This window comes from Alosa sapidissima, chromosome 18 (assembly GCF_018492685.1).
Source record: "Alosa sapidissima isolate fAloSap1 chromosome 18, fAloSap1.pri, whole genome shotgun sequence".
Lineage (NCBI taxonomy): Eukaryota > Metazoa > Chordata > Actinopteri > Clupeiformes > Clupeidae > Alosa > Alosa sapidissima.
The window spans coordinates 9,886,910-9,899,210 of record NC_055974.1 but is presented as its reverse complement, the minus strand read 5'-3'; the positions used below and the strand labels follow the sequence as shown (position 1 = coordinate 9,899,210).

Sequence of the window (12,301 nt, the reverse complement as noted above, 5' to 3'; positions counted from 1 at the left end):
ACGATTGCTAAGCAAATATATTTCTAATTGAAGGCATGTATGTTAAGTCAATAACTTGACACTTATTGAGCCATTTTAACATGAAATGTAGCACTCTGTCACATTTATTATATTTCAATGTGGAAAAAAATGTATGTCTGAGGTGGGCAAATGTGATTTTTTGGAGGGTGATCATGTCTTTAATGCTGTAGATAAATTGAAAAGACATTTACTTTTGATTAAAACCCGTTTCACAGAATGAACCCTTTACAGCATAACAGGAACTCTTGAGGACAAAATAGTATTATGTAATATGCAATAGTGCATGTAGGGCCTAGTGCATGTAGGGCATTCTGGTAGTTCAAAGCCCACAGTTATGCTCAGTGTTGAGTTGACAACAGAAAATTCATGACATAAAATACTACTGTAGTGAGGGACACTCCTTTCCCTGATTTCATTTTTTCATATTTTATAAATATAGCCATGTAAAAAAATGCTTCATTTTATTCACACACCCTGATGTGTCATACTGTCACAAAAATACAGTACTGCAATACTCAAGATATTAAAATATCATCAATATCAATTCAATTGTACAAACGGTAACAACCCAAGTAAAGAGAGGATACATATTCAATATATTCATCACATTCCATTATTTTAACAGACCCAGAGCTCAGAGAAGTGTTTAGCATGTTATAATTGTCTGCAGTTTGTGTTGGAGCCAGTAGGTGTCAGTGCTCTGCCAGTTTTGTTTGCTCCAGTTTCTTTTTGACTCCGGCACACTTGAGGATGAGCTCAGCATGCCGCCTCTTTAGCATCTCCAGCCTCTGCTCCAGGGCCTCGGAGGTGTCCACCTTATCCTCAAAGTCGCGCAGCAGAGTTTGGTTCCCCAGGAGACCGCAGCGCTGGCGTAGCCGTAGGTTGTCCATGCGCAGGCCGTCACGAGCCTGCTTGGTCCGTGTGAGTGCGTCCCTCTTCCGAGCGACCAGGGCCTCCACGTCGGCCAACTGCACGCGCCTGGCCTGGTTCTCCACCTGCACAAACTGCAGCTTCTCCTTGACGTGCGTGAGCACCTGCACGGTGCTGGTGATCTTCTTGCGGAGCTTAAGCAGCTCCTCGTTACGCTCCTCGATCTTCTCGTTGTACGTCTGGTTCTCAATCTTCAGCTGCTCGAAGTCGATCAGGTGCAGGCCTTCGGCCAGCTCCTCCTTGGAGCGCAGCTCCGCCTCAAGCTTGCCTGTCTTATTCTTGAGCTTGATGTTCTCCAGGCGCACGGCCACCAGCTCGCTTTCACGACGCTGTTCGGCCACTTGAATCTGCTCCACCTCGGCCTGCGCTGCCTGCTTGCCCAGGCGCCGGCTCAGTACAGCCACGGCCACAGCACGCTTCTGCTCCATGAAGGCATGCCACTCGTGGTCCGTCTGCCCCAGCTTTGCCTGCACCTGCTGACGCAGCTCCTCAGCCTGCTGCTGGTGGAGCTCTGAGTCACGACGTTGCTGGTTCTTCAGGCCCTCCATGATGTCGATGTACTTCTGGTAGCGCTGTTCTTGGTCTGACACAGCCTTGTCTCTCTCCCGTTCAGGCTTGGCCTCGTCGCCGGTCTTCCGTCGAAAGTACTCCACGAGTTTATACTGCATCTGGGTATTGTGCTGGTTCAACTTTTCCTTCTCATTCTGAAGCTCTGTCAGGACTTCCATGTAATCAATGCCAGTGTCTTCTTCAACCTCTGCCTCCTCAACCTGCTCAGGGCTCTCAGAGTCAGAGCTGCTTCTTTCTCCCTCTGGTGTCCCTGGATCTATTCTTGGAGGCCCATTGTCGTTCTCAGTGATATCATCATATTCTCCTTTAATGCTTCCTTCACGCGTAAGTGGTTCACCGATGAGGGGCTCCATTTCAGGACCCTCCCCCTCTTCAAATGCTTCACTAGTTGGTAAGCCAGCATTTATGTCTCCCTCTCCCCTGCTTTCTTCTTCCCTTTCTTCCTGAACTTCAAAAGCCTTTGTTGTGGAGTCTTCTGCAGTATGGCTTAATGGGCCCTCCTCTCCTGTGATCTGACTTAGGTCTTGGTCTGTGTCTGTATGTTCTTTCTCAACTTGATCAGAGGGTGTGGCATTCTGATTTGGGTTGAGTGTTTTTTCTACTCCAGAGTTTTCCTCTGAAGCTTCCGCAGTATTACACTGAGAATTGTCGTACTTATTTAAATCTACGTCGGTTTCACCTATTGCTACAGTCTCAGCCACTTCCTCCTCCATGTTAAGGCGAACCTTGAAACAACCTAGAGAAACATTGAAATATCAAAACCCAATTTAAAACACTTGATAGGCTACAAAGTAAAAAGCAAAATGTTAAAATATAACTCAATGTGTCATTAAAATGTTTATGTTAGCTAAAGAACCGACTATCCTACCTTAAATGACAAGTCAGGACGTAGGATTCTTCAGTGAAACCATTATGTTTTAGAGTTGTCCTGGAAACTGGGTGAATTGGCCTATCAGAGACGTTCGCGCTGTTTTGATTAATATTAATGAGACGCAGCACTAGCTGACCGGAGACACTCTAGTACGCATGCCCTCCCTGCGAGGCACTGCTGCTTCCAACAACAAGCAGAAGCCAGCAACATGGCCGACCTGGGGAAGAAGTATTGCGTGAACTGCCTAGCAGACGTTACAAATCTGCGGCTTCGCTGTACCGATTGCCAGGATATAGAACTTTGTCCGGACTGTTTCTCTGCAGGCGCCGAAATTGGTAATCACCGCCGATGGCACGGCTACCAGTTAGTAGATGGCGGGCACTTTACCCTGTGGGGTCCCGAAGCGGAGGGAGGATGGACGAGCAGGGAAGAGCAGTCGCTACTCGATGCGATCGAGCAGTATGGCTTTGGAAACTGGGTAAAATGCATATTTCTCTCATTTAAAAATGATTAAATTATCAGAGCTGTGCATTTTCTGAAATGGCGAAGCAACAGTACTGTTTGTTCGACTTGTATTGGTGGTTGCAATAACATTAACGAAAGCTGTCAAAATGCAGCGAATGTTTGGTCAATTATCGGTATCCTACTCTACGTTAAGTTCTCGTAACATCGAATGATAATGCAGGAGTTTCCTCGAAGAAACTTAGGCCTACTTTTTGACTTTCTTTTGGAATAGGCAGACGGAAGCTATTTGTAGTTTGACGGATAGTTTGAAAGATAGCAAAATTACTTATCTGGCGAAAAATGAGCTAATTCCTATAGTGTTAAAACCTGTTATGATATCAGTGATTGTATGGCCAGCTCTACTTTTTAACATGATGTTGCATGAATTGCGAGAAACAACTATGAATGAATTACTAGGAATAACAGACGGCTTCGTTTTTTGTCTTCAAGCAACAGTGTAATCTCAAGAATGCGTTCGACCTCTCATAGTTATGTTCATTTGAAAATCAAATGTTTTACAGGAGGATATGACTGCCCCAGGCAGGACCCCTCAGGAGGCCATGGACCACTATGTTACCATGTACATTCATGGCAACCTCGGGAAGGCTTGCATACCTGACAACATCCCCAACCGTGTGACTGACCACACCTGCCCAAGTGGCGGTCCGCTGTCCCCAAGCCTAACCACCCCACTGCCCCCGCTGGACATCTCTGTTGCTGAGCAGCAGCAGCTGGGCTACATGCCGCTGCGGGACGACTATGAGATCGAGTACGACCAGGAGGCGGAGAAGCTGATCAGCGGCCTGTCGGTCAACTACGACGACGAGGACGTGGAGATTGAGATGAAGCGGGCGCACGTGGACATGTACGTGCGCCGGCTCCGAGAGCGCCAGCGCCGCAAGAACATCGCCCGCGACTACAACCTGGTGCCCTCCTTCCTGGGCCGGGACAAGCGGGACAAGGAGCGGGACGGGCGCCCCGGCTCGGGGTTAGCAGGCGTCGGGGTCGGGGGGGGTGGCACAGGGACAGGGGCTGGTGGCGGAGCAGGAGGAGGAGGAGTAGTGGGGGTGGTAGGCGGACTGGGGGCCGCTCCCTTGGGAGCGGGGGGTGCTTCCACGGGCACGGTGGTTCCATCGGCGGCTGTAGCGCCCAAGCGGAAGATCACCAAGGAGGAGAAGGAGCAGCGGGTAAAGCTTCGCCCGCTCTGCCAGCTGATGGCGCACCGCGAGTTCGAGGAGTTCTTCGAGAACCTGCACAAGGAGCGTGTGCTGCGCGCCAAGGTGCGCGAGCTGCAGCGCTACCGCCGCAATGGCATCACGTGCCTTGACGAGTCGGCCGAGTACGAGGCCGCCCGGCACAAGCGCGAGAAGCGCAAGGAGAACAAGAGTGTGGCCAAGCGCGGTAGCAGTGGCGGAGGAGGAGGTGGCCAGGGAGGGGGCGGGGGAGGCGGAGGTGGAGGCGGAGGTGGAGGAGGAGGAGGCGGCACGTGCCCCGGAGCGGGCGGCATCAAGGAGGAGGGCAAGGACGGCGAGTTCTCGGCCATCGAGAACCTGACAGGCTTCGAATTGCTGTCTGACCGCGAGAAGGTGCTCTGCAACTCGCTCAACCTCACCCCAGGGCGCTACCTGACTGTCAAGACTATCATCATCAAGGACCACCTGCAGAAGAGGCAGGGGATCCCTTCCAAGAGCCGCCTGCCCAGCTACCTGGACAAAGTGCTAAAAAAGCGCATTCTGAGCTTCCTTACGGAAAGTGGCTGGATATCCCGGGATGCATCCTAACAGCCTGGAAAATGGACAGGTGTTTTTTTTTTTTTTTTTTTTTTCCCTCATTTTCTCATGTCTCATTATGTTTGAAATGGGGCCAAATTGCTGGACACTACATGCAGTCCTTATTCAGATGTCCATGTATTTACTGATGTACAGTCAAGAAACAGAAACAATATTCCATGTTTTTTAGAAAAAAGAAAGAAAGAAATCCGTTCCAGTCCTCAACCTGAAAGGAACAAATATGCCTATATATTTTATACTATACAACAGAGTGAGACTTTACAAAGAGATAAAAAAAGGTTAGGCTATATTTCTATACAGAATTCCCTTCTACATTCGTTTTGCCAAGGAATCTCACATACTAATTAAGGTTTATAAGCATTTGGATGTGGAAGCACTTTTTGCCTCATTCTGATGGTGAAGTAAGGGGGGGAGGTCATTCTCATTAAAAGATGATGTCCTGGAGAACCACAAGATATGGCAGCTAACCTTGTCAGGCTGCACTGCTAAAAGGTGCCATTTTGTCTCCACCGTTGAATATCAATTGCTTTGTGTTGTGGAAAACAAAACAAACAACAACAAAAAACACAACAACTTTGTTCATCTCCCTCTCAGGTCTCCATCATAGTTCTGATCAAATCGACAGCTATGCTGATGCCTGCGTTGCCTCTTGAGGCTTCAAAGAAGCACAAGGTTCTTTTCTTTTGCCACAGTGTGCATGTTTCTTTCTTTGCTCTTCCAATCTCAGCTTGTCCATTGACTCTGAAGTGAGTGGAGCTGCGATGTTTGAGTTTTCCTTGCCCATCGTGTTGGATGTGTTGGGCTGAACATGTTCTTTTTACTGGTGTGTTGGAGGCGCATATGGTTTAAGTGCTGTGTTGCAATTTCTTGTGAAAAAAAAAAAAAGACATGAGCATGTTTACTCTTTCCTGCTGATGCTCAATGTAGTTTTTTTGTTTTATATTCCTTGCGTGAACTGTTGTCGGTCGGGTGTGTGCTTGGTCTAGCTGGCTTTATTAACATTGTAAAATCACTGTTATGGATGCATTGATAATATCTTTGTCCAGGGGGAACTGTCCAGAAGAGAAATAATAGGTCCCGCCACTGTGAGCAACATGGGAGTCTTTGCTAGAAATTAAAGACTAGATGTATAGTCCAGATCACGTTAGGTTATGGTGCAGAGGTGCTTAGATATGTGGTTTCATCAATCAGTGTATGTGGTTTGTGTGTACAAAATGAAAACAGTGTTGCAGTGGAAACTAGTGAGAATAAGTATGCATGTCCTTCCTGAAAGCCTTGTAAAAAAGAAACCTTTACCCCTTTGCTAATATATTTTTGCTATTTCCAATGGAGGCATAATTTAGATGAAACATATTTTTGTCCCAGTGTGCATAATTGTGTGTATCTGTGTATGGAATATGGACTACTGCTATGTTAGGGACTCCTCAAACATTGTGGCCCACATAGAGAATATGAAGCACTACTAAAAGAATGACAAAACCGAGTAAAAACATTTATAAAACAGAGAAAAGTGAAGGAGATTGAAATGGGGCAGATAAGATGGATGAAGAATGCTTCTGCATTCCACTTTGTGTCAGGCAGATTTTATGCCTGAAAAGTATTAAAATATGGCCTATTTCCTGTGCTGACAGTCTTCAAAAGAAGAAAAAGAATATCCTTGACACCTAAGATCACAGTCAGCTTTGTAGCGTTTGTTTGTGAGGAGGTACAGCCAAAGCATTAACCTGAAATCTAAATCAAGGACCTGTGGGGTCCTCCCATCTCTCTCCAAAAAGGAGAACACAAGCCCTTTCTGCCTCCTACTCATTATCGCACTGTTATCAAAACATTCTCTCTCACATAACGCCAGATTTTTTTTTTTTTGTCTTTCTCAAGTGCTGTTCCAAGATCAAAGGAAGGGATGTTGTTCTTTGTATCGACAATTTAAAGAGAGAGAAATCTAGTCACTTGCTTTTTTCTCCTTTACAGCCTTCTGCTGTCAGGCGCTCTTTGTATGCCTTGTTTGGTGTGGCTGACTCGACCCCATTTAAATGTAAATAGCAAATTGACTAGCGATGGCATGCCAGGGACACCGATGAATACAAACGAGATTTTGGGGTGCGGGGGAATGGTTTTAAGCTGTCGTCCTCTCATCACTTCCATAAGTAATATTGCTGGACACACTACTTATCTCGCCCTCTTCCCTTCGTGTCAGCCATGTCATGTTTGTGATGGAGGCTTTCTGAAAGAAAGAAAAAATTCTTTCTTCATTTATTCTTTGCTGGTGTGCTGGCTCCTATATCTTAACCACAAGCACTGGAGGAACCCTGACCAGTCTGATTACTCCTGACAAAAATGAAACTCTTATTCATTAAAAAGACAACATATTGTCAAGCAGGAAGTCACATTACTGCTATCGACTCGGTGCTTCCAGATTTAATATGGTCACATCTCTGTAGAGTGGGAAACTGTGACCAAATCAGGTACCTTTATTAATCAAGACTTTGTGTGGAGACCTCGGTAACCATTATCCAGTTCAAAATGTCTGTAGTTGTGTGTTGTCAATATCATGCCAAACTTTTCAGAGCTGATCTTACGTTTAGTATGTTGGAATCTAGAGTAGCTAAACATGATCAAAGTTGCTTTGAAAATGCTTCAAACCAAACATATCCTATCTTTGTTTCGTAGGCATTTACCAGGTCTTTTTTTTTTACAGCAGTTACAAGGCCAGATACAGAAATAGGACAAGCAAATAATTATAAGCAAAATTTCCTCTATTCTACAATCCTTTTTGTGTTGTACAATTGTATACCCAATGTAAATTTTATTTCAGTGGGACGTATTGTGAAGTATCTGAGTGAATGTAAATAATGTTTTGAAACTGAAATATTTGAAAAAGAAATGGGATATTCAAAACAATGACCTGTGAAATGTAAAGTATTTTATTTCAAGAGCAGTTTTTATAACTTTTGTAAGGAAAAAAAACTGAGAGCGATGTTCGCTTTTACAAAGTTGCTTTTTATCTGTATGTTGTCCTAGCATGCAGTTGAGTTGTTTTTATGTACCTGTAGTACGCTCAGCAGTGGTAGGCAGGTTTAGTGGTTGAGGCCGTTATGTGGGCTGGTTCTCTGCCCTGCATTTTGTGATTGCACATTGCAATTTGTTTGCGTCAACCTCTTGTTTTGTATTAAAGTGCACATACTTTATTCTGATGTTGCTGTCTGACTGTCCTTGCATCCTTTGCAGTTATTATAATTTTTACACCATGTAAGGGTGTCTTACTTATCATTAGGTAATTCAAATTGTATAGAACTGCTATAGCCAATGTACATGTTCCATGTGACAAAGTATTGCCCGGAAAGAGGTTTTGATATTTCTGTATTGACATTTTATTTCAGTAGACTTTTCAACTTTCATCACATGTGCATACACATTTATTTATACAGTCCAGTCATGGAACAGAAGACACAGTCCCTTGTCATGGTCAGGTGTAGACCTTCAAAAAGGAAGATATTACATGAAACATACTGTAATCATTACAGAACTTTGAATTATGTCTAAGGTAATGGGTGTTTGTGCTGCCAGCCCAATGGTTGAGATTTTACAGGAAGGGAAATTTGCCATTTAGGTCTCTTGGAATGTTTCCAGTTGTGGCTATATTTATGATGTGATATTTAAAACATAATTAAATATGTTTATTTCATAAGTGTGAAATATAGATACGTTTTTGAAGTCCACAAGCAATGAGATTTACTGTATGTTGTTGGATGCCAGTGATTTGAACAGAACCTGAAAAAAAAGGATACATCTTTGTTGAAGACACCACTGGTTGTGCGTTTCCCAGTATTAAAATGGTTAAAATGGCAAAAATAATAAAATAATAGGTTTCAGAGAATTAAATTTTAGGTTCGCTAGCTGTTAGTATCTTTCTGATGGTTTACAAAAATCTTCCCTTAGGACTCAAGCTGACAGAATGGCTTTGTAACTTTTACAATAGAACCACAGTGCCCAATTTTTCTAGTTGAATAAGGTCTGACCTTGACTCATTTTCAAACAAGATCATTCATGTCACACTAGTTAATCTTCCAACATTTCCATCTGAAAAGGTAAAGAACAATTTTGAACAAAACTCTGGAGACAGTAAGAACAGGACCTAAAATGAACTTCATGTCAAGACTATGGCCATAATGCACATATGATACAGCTGAACCCTATGCCAAATTGCCATACATCTGTAAAAGACTAAAACCACTGTACGTGGTACACTGATCTGCTGTAATTGGTAAGAGTTCAATGTTTCTGTTGCTGTATTAGCTTCATCACAGCTCCATTCTGTTTGACCAGGATGTTCTCCTACCTATGGACTTCAATGATACAACACGTATAGGATTGATAACATTATGCCGTTTTTTTATGATTAACATAAGCATAGCTTATTGGAAAACTGGACGAAAACAAATGCATACTCTGACTGTACTGACAGATGACTGCAGGAGAAATGTGCTGTAGGTTGAGCCTGACATCCTGATTGACATGAAGTGCTTGTTCCCTCCCTCCCTATTTTTTAACATTAACTCTAGGTGAGGGTCCAGAGATTTGCTGTCAGTTTGATCCTGTGTTAAGTGTTTTTTCCAACTCTCTTTCAGGCACCATTTAATGGGCTCTCATATAATGCCCACCTTCAAGAGCCCAAACAGATCAGAACAGATGTTGCCCAGGTAACAGGACGTTGCCACGGCACCAATGCCCCAGGGCCTAGGGAGCCTTGACCACGCCCACCAAAGCTGGTCGGAGGGTGCGTCCATGCAGCTTGTAACCAACTTTGGTGACCGCCGCAACAGTGCCTGGCTCCTTGCCCGCGACAGGTGCTTGGAAGAGAGCTTCGTGCTCGTAGGGGTCGAACTTCTGGCCGTCAGGGTTGAGCTTGACCAAGCCGTGTTTGGTGAAGACCTTCTGCATCTGGACCTCGGTCATGACCAGCCCATCGTACAGGTTCTTCAAGTGAGGGTTCTGTGATGTGACCTCCTCCTTAGGCACACACTCTGTTGCCTTCTCCAAGATGTCTGCCACCTCTAGAAGATCTTTACAGAAGCCCTGGATGCCTGGAGGAGACAAAAAAAAATAATTAATACCACCCCTGGCACACTTTCAAAGTCTATGCAGGGATGCAAACCAGTAAAGGGCCGTTCACACCAGAAATAATAACCACAACGATAACTATGATAAAAGCGTCCACGCTGACCAAGGATAAGGAAAGTCTCTCCTCGTGTTGATGAATGATGTCTACAATTTGCTGGATTCTGATTGGCCATCAGCTTATTATCGTTCTCAAAATGACTCAAAGTGATCCCCAATGATATTGTTATTTATGTTATCATTATAGTTTATGTATGGACGTTGTCATTCATATTAGTGATATTTCATATATATCTCTGTTTCTCAAGGTCACCAAGTACTGTTGGTACGAAAAAAAAAAAAGAAAAAAAAAATTGGTTCTACCTAGCTTGAGTTTCTGCAGCTACAGAAGGTGAGTAGTTTATCTCTATGTTGTATTAAAAGTATCCATGCATATAAACTAAAAAATGGTTTAGGAGATGTAGAAGATCAACAGAGCAAGGTACAGTGACTTGGCCAGGGACTTAAGCCCTTCCGCTTTCCTCACTGTAAATACTCACCGTACAACTTTGCATCGTCCACCATCTTCTGACTCCTATGTCTAAGGTTCTCTGTGTCTGCCAGTGCCCGCTTGTATTTGTCCTGACCAAAAAGTGTAGAAAAATGTGTAAGTTTTTAGAGCTCAGCTGACACATTATCACACTTCAACTATTATTTGTGTACCGAATATTTCTGGAAGTGCCGTGGCAGGGCAGTACAAAACAAACTGACCAATACCACATTACCCTTACCACGTCTAACATGACTAAATACTGAAGCACTGAATTCAAGAAAGATTACGAAAAATATCTCAGTTCAGTGATGAATATCAGGGCCCTTGATTGTTTCTGTAATACCTGATACCATAAACTACTATGCAACTCATCATCAGTAACTTAAATTACCACTATTTTAGCAGTGGTTGGCCTGTGACTATTACAAATGGACAGAAGTAACAGGAAACATGACAAATGTTATGTGAAACAATGAGTGCCGCTAAATGCCACATGGATTCAATGGACACTTGCACACAAATATTCTGTATCCCAACCTTTCCACTACAGGAAAAGCCGGGTTGGGAACTTGGGATACAGAATATTGAATTCTGGAATATTGGATACTGAAGAAAAACAGCTTTCTATGTGGACTTTATGAAGTTCCCACTCACTGTGAGTTCTTTGACTTGCTCCTCCAGTTGTACCTTCTCCTCGGTCAGAGCCTTTTCGGCAGGACTCAGCTCAGGCTTCTGTGCTCCACTCTCTTCCTCTGAGCCAGAGCCCGGACTTTTCTGGTGGGCTGCTGTGCATAGTAGCCTTGGAGACGCCCTATGACAGAACACAGGTTATGGGGATGGGAAAGGGAACAGCGAACATATGTCATTGTCAATATGAAATACCAATGTAGTATGAAATACACAGTTAGAAGAACACGTTTAGGTCTCGAGAGGTCATACAACAATACCAACAACAAGACTGAAGTCTACATCAATTCGACATTAGCAAATATGAGTAAAGATTTACTCGAAAAGTGATGATTAGGAAGCGACTGGTCACCCATAGTGTTACGCCGCATTTCGTGCTGTCCCAGCCCTTGGTTGAAGGGAACAACGCTCACTAGCAATTTAACCTTGACAGCAACCAGAACCCTATGAACGGCAGACACAGACACTACTCGAACATTGTAAACTTCACGGTAACATTACCCACCAATAAGGAATCGAGGTCGGAAAGATCACATGACCGGCACTTTCCCTCACTGATTATCATAGGTGATTATTAAGTAACATGCTAACTGATAGCGAACGTCATGTCACGTCATGAATGGCTTTAACATTGAATCTGGTTCGACTGCAACATGTTCAAATGAGAGGTTAATACTAAAACAAATAGAGTATAAATGGCAAGCTAAAGTAAACTCAACTGAATAACGTTAGGTCTCAGCAAAATTGCCATCATAGTTGACGCTACTTTAAAATCCTATGTGATTTTAAGGGATGCTAGCAAGCTGAATTTGTGTAACATTATTCTATGAACTACTGGACCATTGGAGTCAGTATGTAAATTACGAAACCAGTGAACGTACGGCTAAAACATATGACTACCATATGACATAAGATTAGACATAACGTTCATATTAACCGTAGCAAAACGGAGGGGAACTTTGACTACCCAACGTTAGTTAGCTTCTAACGTTATCTGCATGTGACTCGGCTCAGGCTGTCGCTATCATTACGAGCAGAACCACACTGACAACATATTTTTAACGTAACAAGACACATTACACGAGAAAGCACTTGAGTAAATTTTCATTTGAGAATTATTCTTACCTGACGAGTGAAGGAGATGCTACAATAGTGTAGCTCTGTCTTACAGCACGTACACACCAGCTCGCCATGATCAGTGATACAACACGTTGGAGGACAGTCTAGTGCAATCTGCAGTAACTCCAGTAACTTGACCAATCACAGCAGCCGTCTACAAAC

At 43.8% G+C, this 12,301-nt stretch overlaps 3 protein-coding genes across 4 annotated transcripts; 1 reads left to right on the top strand and 2 right to left on the bottom strand.

The window, feature by feature from the left end:
- Nucleotides 1-616: 616 nt before the first annotated feature.
- Nucleotides 617-2,548, bottom strand: ccdc96 (coiled-coil domain containing 96). Its single transcript, XM_042069801.1, has 2 exons — nucleotides 2,390-2,548; nucleotides 617-2,257 (listed from the first exon to the last, which is right to left on the bottom strand). Exon 2 carries the CDS (start codon nucleotides 2,232-2,234, stop codon nucleotides 714-716), a length of 1,521 nt encoding a protein of 506 aa, XP_041925735.1. The 5' UTR covers nucleotides 2,235-2,257; nucleotides 2,390-2,548; the 3' UTR covers nucleotides 617-713.
- On the top strand, nucleotides 2,526-7,877 carry tada2b (transcriptional adaptor 2B). Its single transcript, XM_042069800.1, has 2 exons — nucleotides 2,526-2,870; nucleotides 3,418-7,877. The coding sequence occupies exons 1-2, from the start codon at nucleotides 2,601-2,603 to the stop codon at nucleotides 4,675-4,677; spliced, it is 1,530 nt and encodes a 509-aa protein (XP_041925734.1). The 5' UTR covers nucleotides 2,526-2,600; the 3' UTR covers nucleotides 4,678-7,877.
- Nucleotides 7,878-8,030: 153 nt separating this feature from the next.
- grpel1 (GrpE-like 1, mitochondrial) lies at nucleotides 8,031-12,301 on the bottom strand. 2 transcript variants are annotated; one of them, XR_006024857.1, is made up of 5 exons: nucleotides 12,146-12,301; nucleotides 10,988-11,144; nucleotides 10,341-10,422; nucleotides 9,345-9,767; nucleotides 8,031-8,454 (listed from the first exon to the last, which is right to left on the bottom strand). XR_006024857.1 is itself a non-coding variant. In XM_042069802.1 (4 exons), the coding sequence occupies exons 1-4, from the start codon at nucleotides 12,211-12,213 to the stop codon at nucleotides 9,421-9,423; spliced, it is 654 nt and encodes a 217-aa protein (XP_041925736.1). In that variant the 5' UTR covers nucleotides 12,214-12,301; the 3' UTR covers nucleotides 8,031-9,420. The 2 variants fall into 2 exon arrangements, 1 of the variants encoding a protein (XP_041925736.1); XM_042069802.1 differs by having other exon boundaries at nucleotides 8,031-9,767.